The sequence below is a fragment of the Vanacampus margaritifer genome, chromosome 9, assembly GCF_051991255.1.
Source record: "Vanacampus margaritifer isolate UIUO_Vmar chromosome 9, RoL_Vmar_1.0, whole genome shotgun sequence".
NCBI lineage: Eukaryota > Metazoa > Chordata > Actinopteri > Syngnathiformes > Syngnathidae > Vanacampus > Vanacampus margaritifer.
The window spans coordinates 25,071,689-25,090,575 of NC_135440.1; the positions used below are offsets into that span (position 1 = coordinate 25,071,689).

The 18,887-nt window shown below is 38.5% G+C and overlaps 3 protein-coding genes across 4 annotated transcripts in view; 2 read left to right on the forward strand and 1 right to left on the reverse strand.

Annotated features, from left to right (window-relative positions):
- ephb6 (eph receptor B6) overlaps window positions 1-2,717 on the forward strand; it is a 42,368-nt gene extending 39,651 nt beyond the window's left edge. Inside the window, exons 18-19 of the mRNA XM_077575400.1 lie at window positions 31-189; window positions 1,812-2,717. Of these exons, the coding sequence (XP_077431526.1) occupies window positions 31-189; window positions 1,812-1,917 (265 nt within the window). The 3' untranslated portion in view covers window positions 1,918-2,717. The remainder of the gene's footprint in view (window positions 1-30; window positions 190-1,811) is intronic.
- A 2,621-nt stretch (window positions 2,718-5,338) lies between these two features.
- On the forward strand, window positions 5,339-14,638 carry trpv6 (transient receptor potential cation channel, subfamily V, member 6). Of its 2 annotated transcripts, XM_077575698.1 has the most exons (16): window positions 5,339-5,467; window positions 5,570-5,871; window positions 7,760-7,857; window positions 7,941-8,204; window positions 8,599-8,697; window positions 8,795-8,970; window positions 9,585-9,731; window positions 9,837-9,916; window positions 9,993-10,128; window positions 10,229-10,315; window positions 10,724-10,800; window positions 10,881-11,046; window positions 11,633-11,699; window positions 12,286-12,554; window positions 13,531-13,637; window positions 13,910-14,638. In XM_077575698.1, exons 2-16 carry the CDS (start codon window positions 5,741-5,743, stop codon window positions 14,142-14,144), a joined length of 2,139 nt encoding a protein of 712 aa, XP_077431824.1. In that variant the 5' UTR covers window positions 5,339-5,467; window positions 5,570-5,740; the 3' UTR covers window positions 14,145-14,638. The 2 variants fall into 2 exon arrangements, with proteins under 2 accessions (XP_077431824.1, XP_077431825.1); XM_077575699.1 differs by lacking the exon at window positions 5,339-5,467 and having other exon boundaries at window positions 5,798-5,871; window positions 7,794-7,857.
- Window positions 14,383-18,850, reverse strand: LOC144057793 (uncharacterized). Its single transcript, XM_077575700.1, has 7 exons — window positions 18,548-18,850; window positions 18,278-18,367; window positions 16,974-17,078; window positions 16,185-16,289; window positions 15,508-15,659; window positions 15,298-15,395; window positions 14,383-15,024 (listed from the first exon to the last, which is right to left on the reverse strand). Exons 1-7 carry the CDS (start codon window positions 18,651-18,653, stop codon window positions 14,898-14,900), a joined length of 783 nt encoding a protein of 260 aa, XP_077431826.1. The 5' UTR covers window positions 18,654-18,850; the 3' UTR covers window positions 14,383-14,897.
- Window positions 18,851-18,887: the final 37 nt, after the last annotated feature.

Here is an 18,887-nt window from a genome sequence, read left to right on the forward strand (position 1 = left end):
TGGATTTTGCTCGTTATCTTTTGTTTGTAGAAGCTGCTCGCAGCCGCTGCTAAGCCCCACCCCCACAGACTTCTCATCAGTGGCCACAGTCGGCGATTGGCTACGGGCGCTGAAGATGGAGCGATACCAAGACGAGTTTGATCGAGCGCATTTGGACACTTTGGACAGAGTCAGTCGCCTCACAGTGGAGTGAGTACAACTCGGCCAGAAACACAAACGCAAATGTGGTTCGATTATCGGTATGTGTCCATCGACTCATTAACAAAAAAAATCTGAATGAAATAAAATAACTATTATTACTAATTATAGAGAAATCTTCCATCATTTTTATTTTGACAGTTAGTATCATACATGAGCTTTGAGGGTTCATTAGAAAATGTATTTGCTCCGGAGAAATAAACTTATCCTACACATGACAAATATTTATTAAAAAAAAAAAAAAACTAACTAAAACTAATACAACTATAAAATAAATTAATAAAAGTTTTTTTCCGAGGGAATAAAAAATATACAAATAAAATATGAAAAAATAATAATAATAAAATAAAATAAATAAAACAAACCTGTCCTAAAAACGAATCAAAACTAACTGAATTTTTAAAAAACAAAGTCAAACTGAAATAAGTACTAACTAATGAAAAATCTGGTGTCTACCAAGGTTGCTATAGTTTAGGAATACTAACAAAATAACTCAAACTAAAACAGAAAAAAAAAATTCCATTAAGGAAATAAAATAAAAACGGGAATCTAAATCTTATGCTTATAAAACGAACTATAATTATAGCAAAATTCCATTTTAACTTTAATTCGGTATTGCTGTATGAGGTCTAACAGTCATTTTAGAATTGTGATTTACATTATTACACAATACTTAGTGATCTTTTTTTTCCATCTCGCACTGGACAAACACTCCATAATAAAAAAAATATATAAAACACTAAAACTAATAAAAATAAATAAATAAATAAAAATAAACTAAAACAAGCATTAAAAAAAAAAAAAAACCTGCTCTAAAATCTAAACTCTCCCACCTCTATCAAACAACCCAGAAAGTTGGGTCAGATCCTCTACTTGGGCCAATTTGACCCAAATTTGGGTCATAAATTGGGTCATATTCGTATAAAACAACCCAGAAAGTTGGGTCAGATTGTCTATTTGGATGAGTTTGACCTACCTTGGGGTCAAAAATTGGGTCATTTTCTATCAAACAACCCAGAAAGTTGGGTTGTTTGGTCCAGACTCAACTTCCTGGATTGTTTTGCACAAAACTTTGGGTCAAAAATTTTGTCATATTATATACAACAACCCAGAAAGTTGGGTCAGATCTTCTACTTGTATCAATTTGACCCAACTTTGGGTAAAAAATAAAAAAATAAATGTGTTCATTTTGTATTAAACAACCCACAAAGTTGGGTCAGATCCTCTACTTGGGCCAATTTGACCCAAGTTTGGGTCACAAACTAAAACAGAAAAAAAAAATTCCATTAAGGAAATAAAATAAAAACGGGAATCTAAATCTTATGCTTATAAAACTAACTATAATTATAGCAAAATTCCATTTTAACTTTAATTCGGTATTGCTGTATGAGGTCTAACAGTCATTTTAGAATTGTGATTTACATTATTACACAATACTTAGTGATCTTTTTTTTCCATCTCGCACTGGACAAACACTCCATAATAAAAAAAATATATAAAACACTAAAACTAATAAAAAAAACCTAAAAAAAAAAACTAAAACAAGCATTAAAAAAAAAAAAAAACCTGCTCTAAAATCTAAACTCTCCCACCTCTTGTGCCATCTCCATCAGAGACATCCAGAACCTTGGCGTGAACCTGCTCGGCCACCAGAGGAAGATTTTCAACGCCGCCCAGCAGCTCAAGGCTCATCTGACTCAGGGCCAGGTGGAGGTGTGACTGCAAGCGGGCTGAAGGCCCAAAAAAAAAACCTGAAGGAAACCAGCATGGACTTCTATTGACTATTGACACCGCATTCGCAGACATATCCAGGGATTCATATGACGGAAGAGGTGCATTATGGGAGATGAAGTCAAGGCAGGGAGGATGACGAGAACGGGAACTTGTTTCACACTAAATTTGACTTTATTGTTGTCCTCCTTCTCCGTCCGTATCTCCTTTTCACTCCCCCGACCGCATCCAGAACTTTGTCGCTATGGTTTTTAAACTTCTTTATTTTAATGATATACCAGTGGAGATTTTTCTGAACAAAAAACTTGCGGCAAAGACAATGATCATGTTTTTTCGTGTGCGAGAATTTATGTCACCAAATGCTGGAATGTCAAAGGTGTTGTGCGTAGTTGCTTTAAAGTGGAGTGAGGAGGGAAAAAGTCATCAAAAAGATGATTTGGAAAAACCCGAAAGCCCAGTTTTTCCCCCGTCGACTGATTTTTATTCTCACTTTCAGCGACAAAACAGCATTTTTGGTGTCAAACAAGCGTCCACTTGCCACGAGGGGATCAGCGCGCCGCGAGGTTACGTACGGCATACGAGTCACACGCTTCACTTTGGTTCCGTTTGGACTGCGAGCGCTAAAAACACTGAGTTCGGATCGGACTAACACTTGAAGGGAATGCCCCGTGTGTGTGTGTGTGTGCGTGCGTATCAGTTTACACACACAAATAGCTATGTTTACATGTATGAGTGTTCACCACTTTTCCGTAATTTGTAAAATAAATGAAAAGGCTTTATTTAACAAATATTGCTATCTTTTTTCTTTTTTTTTTTTTTTTACAGAACACCCTCAAATTCAGAGATTTCAACAAACATTTTACACCAAAACATCAAAAGAAATGCGTTGCAAAATGCATATTCACAGATTAATCGCCCTAAAATGCCACAAGATGGCGCCAAATCGCTGCCTAGTAGAAAAGTAGTGCTACGGCACCATATTGTTACATCATGGTGCCGATGAACTATGTTGACATAAGGGAAGGAGGTTCTGTTTGACCCACCAAAAGAAAAGTAGTGCTTTGACGCCATCCGGTTGCAAAAAATAGGCCATTAGAAACCTTTTTATGCCGTCTTTCCAGGTCATTTTTTTAAACAGAAAAAAATGCATCTAAAGCATTTCATTTTTAGTATTATATAAAAATTATATGATCTGAATAATGCTAGCACTTTTTTTAAATTCCAGTACAATTGTGTGGAGTAAATGTATTGCATCAAGGTTTATGCTAGCTGTGGATACAGAAGTGAAAAAGAAATCTAAATATTGATCTCATGCCACTGACATTGATCAATATCAAGTGAGTATCAATATTATCAATAATTGGATGGTTCCGCCCCCATTAAGAGGCACTTAATTGAATCAAAGAAGCAGATTTGTGTTGCCACACTGACAGCACTTGACATTGACGACCTGGGATGACCTTCATGTTTGAGACGACGAGGTCAGCATTTTTGGAGTGGAATCACACTTGGAGATCTGCGGACCTCAGCATCCGTCAGACAAGACTTGGCTATCTGGCATGATGGTACCGTTGCTGGGACATCGCGAAAGATCTGCGACGATAGCAAGAATGCTTACATAAAGTCACTGGAAAGCACGAATGGGATGTTCTGTCACCGTCACTGCACTTACTGTAAGATGTAAATGTATGAAAATATGTGTTATGGTTAGGGTTAGCTAGTTTGAAACCTTAACCCTAGTTTAAAACCCTACTTTGAAACCCTAACCCGAGTTTAAAACCCTACTTTGAAACCCTAACCCGAGTTTAAAACTCTACTTTGAAACCCTAACCCTAGTTTAAACCCTACTTTGTAACCCTAACCCGAGTTTAAAACCCTACTTTGTAACCCTAACCTGAGTTTAAAACCCGACTTTAAAACCCTAACCCTAGTTTAAAACCCTACTTTGAAACCCTAACCCTAGTTAAACCCTACTTTGTAACCCTAACCCGAGTTTAAAACCCTACTTTGAAACCCTAACCCAAGTTTAAAACCCTACTTTGAAACCCTAACCCTAGTTTAAACCCTACTTTGTAACCCTAACCCGAGCTTAAAACCCTACTTTAAAACCCTAACCCTAGTTTAAAACCCTATTTTGAAACCCCAACCCTAGTTTAAAACCCTACTTTGAAACCCTAACCCTAGTTTAAAACCCTATTTTGAAACCCCAGCCCTAGTTTAAAACCCATCTTTGAAACCCTAACCCTAGTTTAAAACCCTAACCCTAGTTTAAAACCCTACTTTGAAACCCTAACCCTAACCCCAACCCTAACCCTAACCCTAATACCCGGGAGTTAACCCCTTTACAAAAACCTAACCCTAACCCTAACCCAACCATAACCCTAACCCTAACCTTAACTTTGAAACCCTAACCCTAGTTTAAAACCCTACTTTGAAACCCTAACCCTAGTTTAGGGTTAGGGTTAGGGTTAGGGTTAGGGTAAGGGTAGGGTTAGGGTTAGGGTTAGGGTTTCAAAGTAGGGTTTTAAACTAGGTAGGGTTAGGGTTTCAAAGTAGGGTTTTAAACTAGGTTTAGGGTTTCAAAGTTAGGGTTAGGGTTAGGGTTAGGGTAAGGGTTAGGGTTAGGGTTAGGGTTAGGGTTGGGTTTGGGTTTAGGGTTAGGGTAAGGGTTAGGGTAAGGGTTAGGGTTAGGGTTTCAAAATAGGGTTAGGGTTTTAAACTAGGGTTAGGGTTAGGGTTTAGGTTTTTGTAAAGGGGTTAGGGTTAGGGTTTCAAAGTAGGGTTTTAAACTAGGGTTGGGGTTTCAAAATAGAGTTTCAAACTAGGGTTAGGGTTTCAAAGTAGGGTTTTAAACTAGGGTTAGGGTTTCAAAATAGGGTTTTAAACTAGGGTTAGGGTTTCAAAGTCGGGTTTTAAACTAGGGTTAAGGTTACAAATTAGGGTTTTAAACTAGGGTAAGGGTTTTAAAGTAGGGTTAGGTTTTCAAAGTAGGGTTTTAAACTAGTGTTAGGGTTTCAATGTAGGGTTTTAAATTAGTGTTATACTTTCAAAATAGGGTTTTAAACTAGAGTTAGGGTTACAAAGTAATGTTTTAAACTATGGTTAGGGTTACAAAATAGGGTTTTAAACTAAGGTTCGGTTTTCAATATAGGGTTTTAGACTAGGGATATGTCTTCAAAGTAGGGTTTCAAACTACGGTTTGGTTTTCAAAGTACAGTTTAAAACTAATGTTATGCCTTCAAAGTAGGGTTTTAAAGTAAGGTTAGGGTTAGGGTTGTGTTTTGCACGGTGACGTTCCCTCATCAACCTCCAAGTGATGATTATGCTTTTTACAAAGTGTCAAATTAAAATATGTGCAGTGACGCCTGTTGACTGCAACATCGAGTTCCGACTGGCTTCATATCTGATTGAAACGCTTGCAAATTCCAAACTGGTTTCCCCAAAACTGCTCTTTGAAACCTTTCATGATGCTGCAGGATTTGCCATCGTGGCCATGCGGGTTTTTGTGCAAGCTGACAGAATGTAGACAGGCCTGGGAGTAAGTTCACTTAAAAAATTTAAAATCGCTACCTGAATGATTTCACTTCTTCCAAAAGACTTTGGTTGTGTAACCGTGCACTCAAAATAAGCTTGATTTCAGGTCAATGTCTTGCGTCACTTCTCGTACTGTCTCACCTGGCACTCTCAAGCCCTTGCAGGTGTCCCCTCCCTTGTGACGGGCTGGTATAAAACAAAGCTCACCTCCCCTTCTGAGACTTTTTGGAACCTCTGTGCGGTGAAAGCAACTTTGATTTTTCCTTTGTGGACGAGCATGTCACCTGCGCTGGCCAGGTCGGCTCCCAGCGAGCTCAACCACTGGTGGAGTCAGATGAAGTTTCGCCTTCAGAACAAGAAAGGATGGAACGAGATGCTGGATGAGACTTTTCTGACGCACACCAAGTGGTAAGAAGTCTGTTTCACCCTTAATTTTTTTTTTTTTATATCAATTACAGTGGATATAAAAAGTCTGCACACCCCTGTTCAAATATACTGTAATTTGTTTATTTTTACTTCCCCATTCAGAAATGATTTATCACATACATTTTTATATCAAAAAACTGATATTTGGACATGGGTGTGTGGACTTTTAATAATATAGTAATGTATGGCTTTATCATATCTCAGATGGATTACTGTATTGTACTTTACTTTGAAGTCAGTCAAACATCTCCAGTTGCTCACCTCCTAATTGGAGCACGTTAAGAGGGAGCAAAGAACTCCTCGTCTGGCTTCCTCTCCTCTTTGAAAGTGCTCCAAAAATAAAATTAAGTTGAATCAAAGTTAAAAAAAAAAAAAAAAAAGAAAAAGTCTTCCACAAAATGAATGCTCAGGTTATCAATCAAGGTTATTGTAGTGAACAAAAAATAACAAAATCAAGAATTTTAAAAATATTTTTTGGTTGACAAAATAAAAAAGAGAGTCCATCCATTTTCTTAACCGCTTTTCCTCACAAGGGTCGCGGGGGGTGCTGGAGCCTATCCCAGCTGGCTTCGGGCAGTAGGCGGGGTACACCCTGAACTGGTTGCCAGCCAATCGCAGGGCACACAGAGACAAACAACCATACTCACAATCACACCTATGGACAATTTGGAGTGTTCAATTAACCTGTCATGCATGTTTTTGGAATGTGGGAAGAACCCTGAGAAAACCCACGCAAGCACGGGGAGAACATGCAAACTCAACCCAGGAAGGCTGAAGCCCGGACTCGACCTCACGTCCTTTGCACTGGGAGGCGGACGTGCAAACCAGTCATCCACCGTGCCACCCCTTAAAAAAAATAAAAACAAAATAAAATAACTAGGGTTGGGGTTTCAAAATAGAGTTTCAAACTAGGGTTAGGGTTTCAAAGTAGGGTTTTAAACTAGGGTTAGGGTTACAAAGTAGGGTTTTAAACTAGGGTTAGGGTTTCAAAGTCGGGTTTTAAACTAGGGTTAGGGTTTCAAAGTCGGGTTTTAAACTAGAGTTAGGGTTACAAATTGGGGTTTTAAACTAGGGTTAGGGTTTTAAAATAGGGTTTTAAACTCGGTTTAGGGTTTCAAAGTAGGGTTTTAAACTAGGGTTAGGGTTTCAAAGTCGGGTTTTAAACTAGAGTTAGGGTTACAAATTGGGGTTTTAAACTAGGGTTAGGGTTTTAAAATAGGGTTTTAAACTCGGTTTAGGGTTTCAAAGTAGGGTTTTAAACTAGGGTTAGGGTTACAAAGTAGGGTTTTAAACTAGGGTTAGGGTTACAAAGTAGGGTTTTAAACTAGGGTTAGGGTTTCAAAGTAGGGTTTTAAACAGGTTAGGGTTTCAAAGTCGTGTTTTAAACTAGGGTTAGAGTTTCAAAGTAGGGTTTTAAACTAGGGTTGGGGTTTCAAAATAGAGTTTCAAACTAGGGTTAGGGTTTCAAAGTAGGGTTAATAAATAAAAAATAAAATAAAAAATAAAATAAAAAAGAGAGTGATTTAAATAAATAAAACTAACTAAGTATATTTTACATGTTTTTTTTAATTAACTAAAACTATAATATTAGAGGGAAAATGCCCTTTGTTTTTGTCTGTTTATTTTTTAAATAACGAATTCTAAATCTAATAGAAACAAAACCTAGCATAAAAAAACAACACCATAAAAACCAACAAAGAGATACCTGAAAAATCAACATAAGTACAGTAATGAATTTACTTCCCAACACTGACATCAGTGTAGAAAATTATGTATGGTTGGGTGTTTATTATTTTGATTTATAAAAAAAAATTAAAAAATCCATCAGATGCTTATGTGCAGCCAGTTAAGTGAAAAACTTATCTTCCAGCATCACTGACATTCCTCTCTTCTACGCGGCGAAGAAGAACAGCGCCGGCTGCATCAAGAAGCTGCTGGGCTGTTCTTCCACCAACATCTTTGAGAGAGGTACACCTGTCTGTCTGTCTGTTCACTCATCTGTCTGTCTGACCACCTGTCGTCCGATGCCAACACGCCTCGTTGTGCTTCAGGCGCTCTGGGCGAAACGGCGCTTCACGTGGCCGCCATGAACGACAACCTGGACGCGGCTGTGGCCCTGATTGACAGCGCCCCTGGACTCATCAACGAGCCCATGACCTCCGACCTCTTCCAAGGTGTCACTCCTCTCCACATCGCTGTTGTCAATCAAAACTTCTACCTGGTCCATTATCTGGTTAGTCGCGGGGCGGACGTGGCCACGCCCAGAGTCACTGGCCTGTACTTCCGAAAGAGGATTGGAGGACTTCTATATTATGGTGAGAAACGTTGTACACACTTGAGAGGTATTCACTGGACATTATGTAATAACTTTACAAATCAAAACTGAGCATGATGTTAAGATGTATCACAAAAGTATGTACATTCCTCATATTTTTGGAAATATTTTTCATAATATTCAACATTGAAGAAATGGCAGTTTGCTACAATGTTAGTGTGCAGTTCGTATAACAATGTAAATGACGTGTGCAAGCTGGCAACAAAAGTGAGCACACCCCTAAGTGAAAATGTCAAAATTGGGCCACTATGCCAAAGATGAGAATTATTTGTAAAATGTCTTCATTCAATTCAACAGTACCGGTAATTAAAAAAGAGGGGTTTTGAATTGAAACAAGGAGGAGTATAACAATGCCCTTGTCCTAATGTCCTCAGGGGAACACATTCTTTCTTTTGCCGCATGTGCCGGCAATGAGGACATCATCTCCATGATCATCAACGCGGGGGCCAGCACCAGGGTCCAAGACTATCGTGGTATGTGATGTTGTGAAAAGAAAGCACAGAATATATTTGACACTATTTCAACTATTCTACAGTAATTAACTCATCTCGTGTCTTCTTCCCTTCAAAGGTAACACGGTGCTTCACATTTTAGTCCTGCAGCCCAACAAGACGATTGCATGCCAAGCGATTGACCTAATAATGGCCCGCGATTCAGAGATGGACCAGTCGGTACCGCTTGACATGGTGCCCAACTCCCGAGGTCTCACGCCTTTTAAACTGGCGGCCAAAGAAGGGAACACTGTGGTGAGCGCATATGAGGCCCAACCTGTTTCGCAATGGGGGGATGTCACATACAATTACATTTATTAGATATTTGTAATTTACTTGAATATTTATTCGTCTCTAAATTGGAAAACAGATATATTGTACTTTCTACTCATTTTGTCAAGGGTTAGGATTAGGGTTAGGACTATCTAGCAGCTAGCTAGCCGCTATCTATCTAGTGGCTAGCTAGCAGCTATCTATCTAGCGGCTAGCTAGCAGCTATCTATTTGGCAGCTAGCTAGCAGCTATCTATCTATCCATCTATCTATCACATAAATACAAATAGATTTCCAAAGTTTAATAATAAATCAGACAATGATGGCACAGCACTCGTTTTTTTGTTGTTTTGTTTTTCACAAAGTTTAATAATAAATCAGACAATGATGGCACAACACTCGTTTTTTTTGTTGGTTTGTTTTTCAATCAGAAATGCTTTGCGCTGGTTAGGCGCTACTTGGCTGACAAAAAAAATATATTTCACAGGGGGTACGTCACTAAAAAAAAGGTTAAGAACCACTGATTTAGCTGATGTTTGCCACCTATTTAATAAAAAGGTGAAGTGAATTGTTTCTCTCCTCTTCGTCTTCAAACAGGCCTTTCAGCACCTAGTGAACAAAAGGCGCTTGGTCCAGTGGAGTCTGGGACCTTTGACCTCTCACCTCTACGATCTGAGCGAGATCGACTCGTGGGCCGACAACGTGTCAGTGCTGGAGCTGATTGTGGGAAGTCCACAAAAAGAGGTGCAGTGTAGTGTTACTGTTCATTTTATTGAGTCTTCTCAATTAGGGGATAAGATGTCAAAATGGAAGAAGGGATGGGATATGTCAATATATTTTGTTCTTCAGGCGAGGCGAATACTGGAGGTGACCCCTGTGAGGCAGCTGGTCAGCCTCAAGTGGAACCTATATGGAAAGCATTACTTCAGGTATACCATCATGTCGCAAGTAAACAACCGCACACTTGGTTAGCGCTACTTCAGACTTGTTATGTTATCTTTCCAGACTCCTGATGGTTTTCTACCTGCTCTACATTGGAATGTTCACATTGTGTTGCACATATCGCCCCCTAAAGGACGTTCCTGAGAACTACACATCATCAGATTTGGATAAAACCATTCGAGTCCAGAAGGCGCTCCATGTGCGTTGGCAGCTTAAAATACAAAAGCATCAGCGCATTTATTTTCGATAGCGCTTGTCTACAAAAGGGCAAGTCAAATAATTCTCCATTCATCTCCCAGGAGAGTTATGTGACATATGCGGACAACCTGCGTCTGGTAGGAGAGATCATCAGTGTCCTGGGAGCTTTGGTCATCCTGTTGCTGGAAGTATGGCGATTTTTTTATGGATATAAACAGTCTACACTGCACTTTTCAGAGCCAGGTTTTTGTGACAGGTGTGCTTTTGTGTTAGAAACAGCCTGCTTGAACATCTAAACTTTATTTAGGATTAAGGCACTTTAGGTGCCAGGTCTGTGCTGACTTCCATTTAACTTGAGTTCAAATGTGATTGGTCGTTTCTGAAACCAGCCACTTCACCACTTATAAAAGGGTGTGCTCACTTGTGCAACCACATTATCTCAGTTTATTTTTTGGGGGAATTTTTTTTTTCCACTTAATTGAACAGGCGATAATAGGAAACAGGTTTGAAGTAATTCATCAAAACTGGCATTTAAACAGGGGTGTGTAGACTTTTTATGTCCACTTTTGCTGCCAATCCCTCTTCCCCGATATCAGATCCCTGACATCTTGAGAGTGGGAGCAAAGCGCTACTTTGGTCAGACGGCACTGGGCGGCCCCTTCCACGTCATCCTGTACGTTCACAAAATGGCCGCAAAAGCCGTATGGATTATAATACACTCTAAAATGTGTTGTTGTTGCTTGTTTTTTGCAGTGTGAGCTACGCGTGTCTGGTGGTGCTGCTTTGTGTGTTCCGAGCGTGCGGCGTGCAGGGCGAGGCCGAGGTCATGGCCGTGTGTTTGGTGCTGGGCTGGAGCAACGTCATGTTCTTCGCCCGCGGCTTTGAAATGCTCGGCCCGTACGTTATTATGATCCAGAAGGTGTGAACAAAAAATGGCCTTTGAACTGACATTGTCAATTTGTAATGTTTTTTTTTTTGTGTCTGGAAGTCAGTGTTCTTCTGTACACTCGAGTTAAAATAGTATTATTTTTAGAGATACAGTGTGTGTGTGGGGGGGGGGGCTTGGGGGGGGGGGTAAGTATTGCCTTCATGAGTAATGCATACATTAGATTTTCTTCATACTGGCATGTGTGTGAGAGTTTTGTTTCATTTTTATTTTTTTAAACTGACTCAGTGACCCAGTATTGAGCCAAGCAAGAATGCTACTGATTTTTAAGAAATAATAATAATAAATTAATTAATTAAAATAAAATAACTACAACCTGTTATTTAATTACATTAAATTAAAAAAATAAAAACATCAACCAACCCTGGGTTTTTGTGATTTAGTGCATGCAAAAATTTAGATAAAACAATAACAATTTACCCAATATTACCTTAAATTAAATAAATTATTTAACTGAATTTTGCGCTATAAGACTTGATGGAGTTTTGTTGGTTTTGGACACACCTGTGTTCATATTTTGCAGTTCTCACGGTCACATCTTGGCCTCATTTCCTCCTAGATTATATTTGGAGACCTGACGAAGTTTATGTGGCTGAGTTTCATTGTACTTCTTGGTTTTTCAACTTGTGAGTATATCCGTTCTAGGCATACAGCATCTCACAAAAGTGAATACACGCCTCACATTTTTGTAAATATGTTGTCATGTTTTCATTAGGCAGCAGTGAAGAAATGACATTTTGCTCAAACGTAACAGTGCTTAAGGTAGTGCTGGAAAATAATAGTGGCCACACAAAAAAAAAAAGATATTTTGGGGTGCACTCACTTTTGTTGCATTTAGACACTAATGACTGTTGAGTTATTTTGAGGGGGCAATGTAAATTCATGTCTAAACCACTAGCAACAAAAAGTGAGTACACCCCTTGGTGAAACTGTGAAAATATGGCACAATTAACCATTTTCTCTTCCCAGTTTATGAAACTCGTCATGCAAGGTCTCTGATGTGAGAGTTTGTTAAAATAAATAAATAAATAAATAAAGTATGTGCTGTAAAATAACAGTGATCATAAAACTTCAAGGTTGACACAATATAACGAAATATTTACAAATATGTGATGGCCGTACTACTTTTGTGAGATAGTGCCAACTCCAAATTCAATAAAAAAATATATATATACGAGCAACAGAGTCTTTACCCTCTGTTTGGCTTCTCAGCCCTGTGGATGGTGTACATGACTCAGGATCCAGAGTCCATGCCAGCGTATCGTTCCTTCCCCATCACGCTCTTCTCCCAGTTTGAGCTCAGCGTGGGCCTCATCGACCTGCCGGTGGACCACAGCTTCACCACGCCCCCTATCGTCCACGTGCTGCACTGCGCCTTCTCCGTGGTCTCCTACATCCTCCTGCTCAACCTGCTGATCGCCATGATGAGTGACACCCACTGGCGGGTAGCCCAGGAGAGGGACGAGCTCTGGAGGACTCAGGTGAGAGTTGCAGATCTGGACAGCTGGTTATTTTTTATTATTATTATTTATTTATTTTTAGAGCTCAGTATTGTTCATTCAATTTGACATCATCATTGCTCTCCTTTTTAAAAAAAAAAAAAAAAAAAAAAATCCAACAAATCAATTAAAAAAAAATTAATAAATGTTTTTTTTTTTCTTTTTTTTTTAAAATACATATATACAGTATATACCTTTTTTTTTTGTATGTGGGTGAGTATGTGTATGTGCGTGTGTGTGTGTGTGTGTGTGTGTGTGTGTGCGTGCGTGCGTGCGAGCGTGTGTGTATTCATCAGTTCACCTAAAGCCCATTAAAAAAAAATCCCATACTAATAATATAATATAATAATAAATTGCCAGATGCAGAAACATCAATGTAAGTTATCACGATGTAGTGGCTCTCGCTAACAGACAGAATTAAGTAACCGGAATTAGGTTAAAAAATTCTATATACGTATATATATATGGACAGCTGGTTATTGATTAACTCATTCACTGCCATTGACGGCTATGGACGTCAAAAATTCATTTGAACTATTTCTATTAGTTTAAAAAAAATTCTGCTTTTGTTAACAGGAGTATAAAACCCTTTTTTTTTTTTATTGTACATTTAGAACAGATATAAAATTTGTGATTGTGAGTTAACTAGTGAAGTCGTGCGATTAATTACGATTAAAATTTTAACGCCCCGAATTTTTAATAATCTTTAAGTCGCGTAAAAATTTCAATTGTAATAAATCCCACGATTAATCACACATTTTATATCTGTATTTCTAAAAAAAAAAATGTTTAGGTTTTCATACTCTTGTTAACAAAAGTGGAAAAAATGTAAAACTAATAGAAATAGTTGAAATGAATTTGACGTCTATAGCCGTCGATGGCAGTGAATGAGTTCAATGCTTAAACGGCTCGCGATGGCTGTGGTGTGTGTTGCGTTGTCATGGTAACCGCTGTGCAGGTGGTGGCCACTACGCTGATGCTGGAGAGGAGGCTGCCCCGCTGTCTTTGGCCTCGACTTGGAGTGTGCGGGCTCAGCTACGGCCTGACCGAGCGCTGGTACCTCCGGTAAGACGCGCGCAACAAAGACGTGGAAAAAGTTTGATCACATTTTCCGAACTAGGCTGGTTTTGGCCAACCAATCAGAAGACGGAAAAATGGCTATATACTTGTGGGCTAGTTAGCTGGCCCTAGGAGGACAATTCTGAAAAGTGATTGGTTAAATAATAGGTTATGTTGCAAAATAGTTTGTTACATTCTAACGGGCAGATTAGATTGGCACGGCAACACGCAGGCTGAAATCTGATTGGACAAAGCCTGATCTCTGACTCACTTTCCAGTGTTGAGGACAGAAACGACCCCTTGATGCAGAAGATGCGCAGATACATTAAAGTGTTAGCCCAGGAGGGCGAAAAAGAAGAAAAGGAAGGAAGCGAAAAGGTCGACATCAACCTCAAGGTCAGACCGAGGAACAGCAGATCCATGACGGGCTGGCAGCTGATTCGGCAAAGTGCTTTAGGTACCGAGGCTGAGCGGGAGGAACCCGAGGACGAGCAAGACATTCAGTTCGTCTAGACACAGCCAGTGAATGACTTCATATTATTATATCTTTTTGTTTTTAGAGTAAAATGGTGCAATTTTTCTTGCAGTATTAACCTGGAGAAAAGAGTGTCTTATTTTTATATAGCAGGAGAGTAAAGTGTTACCCAAACATATTTAAATGACAATAAATCTTTATTGAAGCAAAATCCAAGAGTTCAGCCATATTATCACATCACCAAATAAAAATGTTACAAAAGAATATAAACTGAAATTGTGATGATATTGTGTTCATTTATTGACACACACAAAAAAAATACTGACATTTAACTCATTCACTGACATTGACGGCTATAGACGTCATTGGCAGTGAATGTGTTGTAATTGCTCTGCCTCTTATATATGTGGCAGGGAGAGATAAACAAATACATATTTTTCTTGCAAATTTTGGATGAAAATGTCATGATTATTGTAATTTAAAAAAAAAATACAAAATAAAGAACATGATAATTTACTGATGCCAAATGTACCTGCATTCCAAAACAAGAAAATTTGGTTCCAATGGTTTAACATTGTTGTTTAACTGTTCAAAATGCTTATTGAAATTGAAAGCATCTACATTAAAAAAGTATGTCAAACAATGAGAGGTGCTATACGAAAGGTTAAGCGTGTACTATAAAAGTAAAACGGACGAAATACAGCGCTATGCGTCTCAACTGGCAGATCATCTTTCCGCTGAAACGGCTTCATTTTTGCATGCATGGAACGTTGCACCTGACAAACTGACGTTCAGAGGCGTACTTGGCAGATGTAGTAGGTGTACGAACCGCAGGATGACATCAACCAGTTGTTCTTGTCCTGATCGTTGCTGCTCAGTATTGCACAATCTCCCGATGTCTGCCGGGTTTTCCAGTAGCTACAAAGCAAAAATAAATACATAAATAAATAAAAATCTAACTTTGTCTTATAAATCTATCCATCTATAAGCGCATACTGTGTCTTTTCATCTCTAAGCTAAATTGTAAGTTAGTGTGCAGCTTGTAGGTACTGTCCCCTCAAAAGAACTGGGCAAAATGCAACAAAAGTGAGTAAACCCCCAAGTGAAAATTTCTAATTTGGTCTAAAATGTCCAAATATGTGCCAAAGTATCAATATTTTATGTTAACCTTCCATTCATCCATCCACCCACCTCTGTTGCAACGTGGAGTTGTCAACCCAGGCCCACTTAGTCCCGTTCCGCAGACCGATCCAGTATTTCATGCCGTTCCCATTTTGAGTCAGAAAGGTCTGGAATGGAAATCCGACATTGTCATTCCAACAACAACAACAACAATCAAATTGTTTTTTTTATCAGTGGTGCCAAGAGGTCCCAATGAGCAATGATTGGCGCGAGAACCACCTGAACTTTTGGGCTGTTGACCACAGCCAGAGATCCTCCCTCCATGGAACAGTTCTTCTGGCTCTCGTCCCAGCTCAGCCTGAACGTGGACCAGAAGAAACAAGACTGGTCCAGCCTCACCCAGCCGGAGGGGCACTGGTGGCAGCAGTAACCTAAAGCGGGATATAAATATACTTGTACTACTCACTGGAAATATGGCCAAAGTGAAGGTAATAACCGTCATTTTTTTATTTTTTTTGTCCTGCTAGTATGCCAATGTTGTCTTTCTAGGGAGGACAAAGAATGTACTGTTCGATAGACCTTAACTCTTTGACTGCCAGACGTTTTCAGAAAAGGGATGCCGTGGGTGCCAGCCGATTTTAAGCATTTTCACTGATCTTTCAAGGTCCATAGAAAATTATGTGTTTGGACTATGGAAACACACATACTACCAAATGAAAGATTGGACTCTCATCTTTCATCAGAAAAAAAAGTTTGTTTCTACCTTATTCTGTTTTTCAGTAATCAACAATAGAAAATGGTTAGTTTCACCTCTGTTTCGAAAAAAAAACAAACGTCTTTTTACGTCTTTGGCACTCCTCCATAGGATTTTACTAAACGTTATTTAACGTTTTTGGCAGTCAAAGAGTTTTAATGGATGGACCATAATGCTCCATCCATCCCACACTCGCACTCACATCGGTTTCGTTCTTGAAAAGTGAAAGCCCGGCATTGCTCCACGTTGCACGCTGACGGAACCCAGCTCACCGGGTTGACGGGGCAGGCGGGTGATCCAGCTTTCCCTAGAAATTAGAGGGAAAGATTCAGGGGGATGTATAAGCGTCACGCTTCAAGACTCCAGCAGCATTTACTTTTTTGTTTACCTACTTAAGATAGTCATGAATATTTATTTTATTTGCTTCCCTACTTTTATTAAGCAATTTATTTTTGCTTTATTTTCTTTTAACTTTCCTTATTGCCCGGCTGATTTATTTATTTATTTTTTCCATGTGCAGGATTTTGTATGCAGCCATGGTTGTTTTAAAGTGCTTTATAAATAAAGTTGAGTTGAGGACATAAATAAAAAAAAAATACTCAATTGAATTCTCAGTTATGTTCCTTTTCCTTTTTTTTTTTTCTGGAGAGCTCAGTATTGTTAATTCGGTAATTTTACCGATTTGACATGTCATCATCATTGCTCTCCTTTTTTTTCATTTTTTTTATATATATATATATATATATATATACTGTATATATATATATTTTTTGTATTTTATTTTTTTTTTTGTATGTTTGTTATTTTAATTATGTTCCTTTTCCATTACACGTCATGAAAATGTAGTTTGAAAGTCATTAAAAAAATCAATCCAATGTATTTATGGGTAGACATGTTTAGAGTGTTTACGTGACTTTTTTTTTTTTTTTTTTTTTTAATGAGATCATGTGAATAAAATCTCGCCTGTAAGGTTGCACCTGCCGAAACTCACTTTTCACCAGGAGGACGACAACAACCAGCAACAGCACAAAGCAGAGCACGGTCAGGATCAAACATGCAACTCGGTAAGGCATCCTAGCACTTTGGGTCTGTTTGACTGACAAGAGAGAGAGAAAAAATATGAGTTGTAGATATTGCCGACATATTCCCAGCCAGCGAGAACTTTCCAACCTTCCTCTTGTGATCAAATTTGACAAGAACAAAGTGTCCAGCAGCTCAACATTGCCGACTGTGTGACTGACTGCAACATTTATTAGATGACTCATATCGAATTTCCGGATCATTTTAGATGTTTCTTTCAGGTTGTAACTAATTCATAAAGGGAGTCGAGCCACAATCAGATGTGAACGTTTGTTACAATTGTAATACTAGACATTTGCAATTTCTGGAGAAATTGCGTGTGAAGGCTGAAAGGCTGAATTATAAAGCATTGAAACATGTGGACTGACCTGGAATAAGCTGACATTGGAATGGTTTGAATCAGTCAATATGTGGAAACTGGATGTGGAATTTTGTTAATTGTGTGAATGGTAATGATAATTGAGATGGCTTGAATGATCTGAACTGTTAAAGTTGGAATGGTTTGAATTGGTCAAGTAACGTCGAGAAAGAAGGGAGTAACATAGAATGTGCTGTGGATTTTTTGGAATATGTTGAAATTGGAATGATGCGAATTGGACCAATTATGTGGAAGGAGATGCACGAAAAAAGAAAAAAAAAACAGTCGGAGGATGAAAAAAAAAATGAAGAAGTTTCAAAGGCTTCACCACCAAAAAGCTCAGTGAAAAGTTCAAATAAATGCAAATGTTTTTCCCCCTCCCATTTAATATATGCCCATTTCATTTTGGTTATTTACCATTTTAATGAAACGCTGAGGACTGTCTAATGAAGTTTCTTCAAAGATGAATACTCTTGTAAAAAATGTGTGTGTGTGTGTATATATATATATATATATATATATATATATATATATATATATAAACACACACAAATAATTTCAAATCAATTAGAGAAAATGAAATAAAATGACAAATATATCATAAAAAGCAACTACTTGACCAGACAGCCATAGTTTGATCACTCAACACCATCCCGCAACTTCTGCTTTTGAATCTTTTATCTTAAATGTCAGCAGGCGTTATTTTAAGAAATCTTGTCAGTTTCTCATAAATCAATTTTATCAGCCACAAAAAACACTGATGGATAGACGCCCTAAAACGTTCTCAGGCACGCTTAAGCCCGTTTTATCTTTTTTTGCGGATGCACTTAAGATTCTTTATGTGCCGTTAAGCATACCTGGTTGCTTATTTGCTTCAGAAATGTTTGAGTAGATATCCTCAGATGGTTTCAATCCCACATAGTCGCCTGGTTCTGCTTCCTCTGCGGCTAAACCAGAAATAACGAGGACACATTTGAACAGAAACTTTTAAGTAATTTGCCGTAAAAAATATTATCAAACAATTATAAAAAAAGGAAATAAGGAGAAGAGTGTATGCGTGTCTTGTTCCAGGGAAAATGCATGTTGGTTAAGGCTATAAAAGTAAAAGGAAACAATTTTCTACTTACAAGATGGGCCGTCGGCAAGTGCATACGCGTTCCCTTCACCTTTGACTTCCAACATTGCTACCGTCTCCTCTAGTTTTTTCTTGCCGGCGACCTTCTTCATCTCCATGATTCCTTTCTTCTTTAGGGATAACTTTCACTTTCCCTCAAAAAGGACTTGACGGGGCTGAATAGCTGATTGTAGCCTATCGTCACACAAGCGTAATCGAAACTGAGAAAAAAAACAACAAAGTGTCGAGATGAAGTTTGGCCTTGACGATGTGCGATCGAGGAGACGTGTCCAATCTTCAGCTGTTTATTGAAGACTGAATACTTCCCCTTAATAAGAATCTTTTTAGTGCTT

Coding starts and splice junctions, on each gene's coding strand:
- trpv6 (XM_077575698.1), top strand. CDS start 5,741: ATGTCACCTGCGCTGGCCAGGTCGGCTCCCAGCGAGCTCAACCACTGG. Junction 8,698..8,794: donor CAGGGTCCAAGACTATCGTG/GTATGTGATGTT, acceptor TTCCCTTCAAAG/GTAACACGGTGCTTCACATT. Junction 10,316..10,723: donor TGGTCATCCTGTTGCTGGAA/GTATGGCGATTT, acceptor CCCCGATATCAG/ATCCCTGACATCTTGAGAGT.
- LOC144057793 (XM_077575700.1), bottom strand. CDS start 18,653: ATGGAGATGAAGAAGGTCGCCGGCAAGAAAAAACTAGAGGAGACGGTA. Junction 18,368..18,547: donor ACTTGCCGACGGCCCATCTT/GTAAGTAGAAAA, acceptor TTTCTGGTTTAG/CCGCAGAGGAAGCAGAACCA. Junction 15,660..16,184: donor TTTTCAAGAACGAAACCGAT/GTGAGTGCGAGT, acceptor ATCCCGCTTTAG/GTTACTGCTGCCACCAGTGC.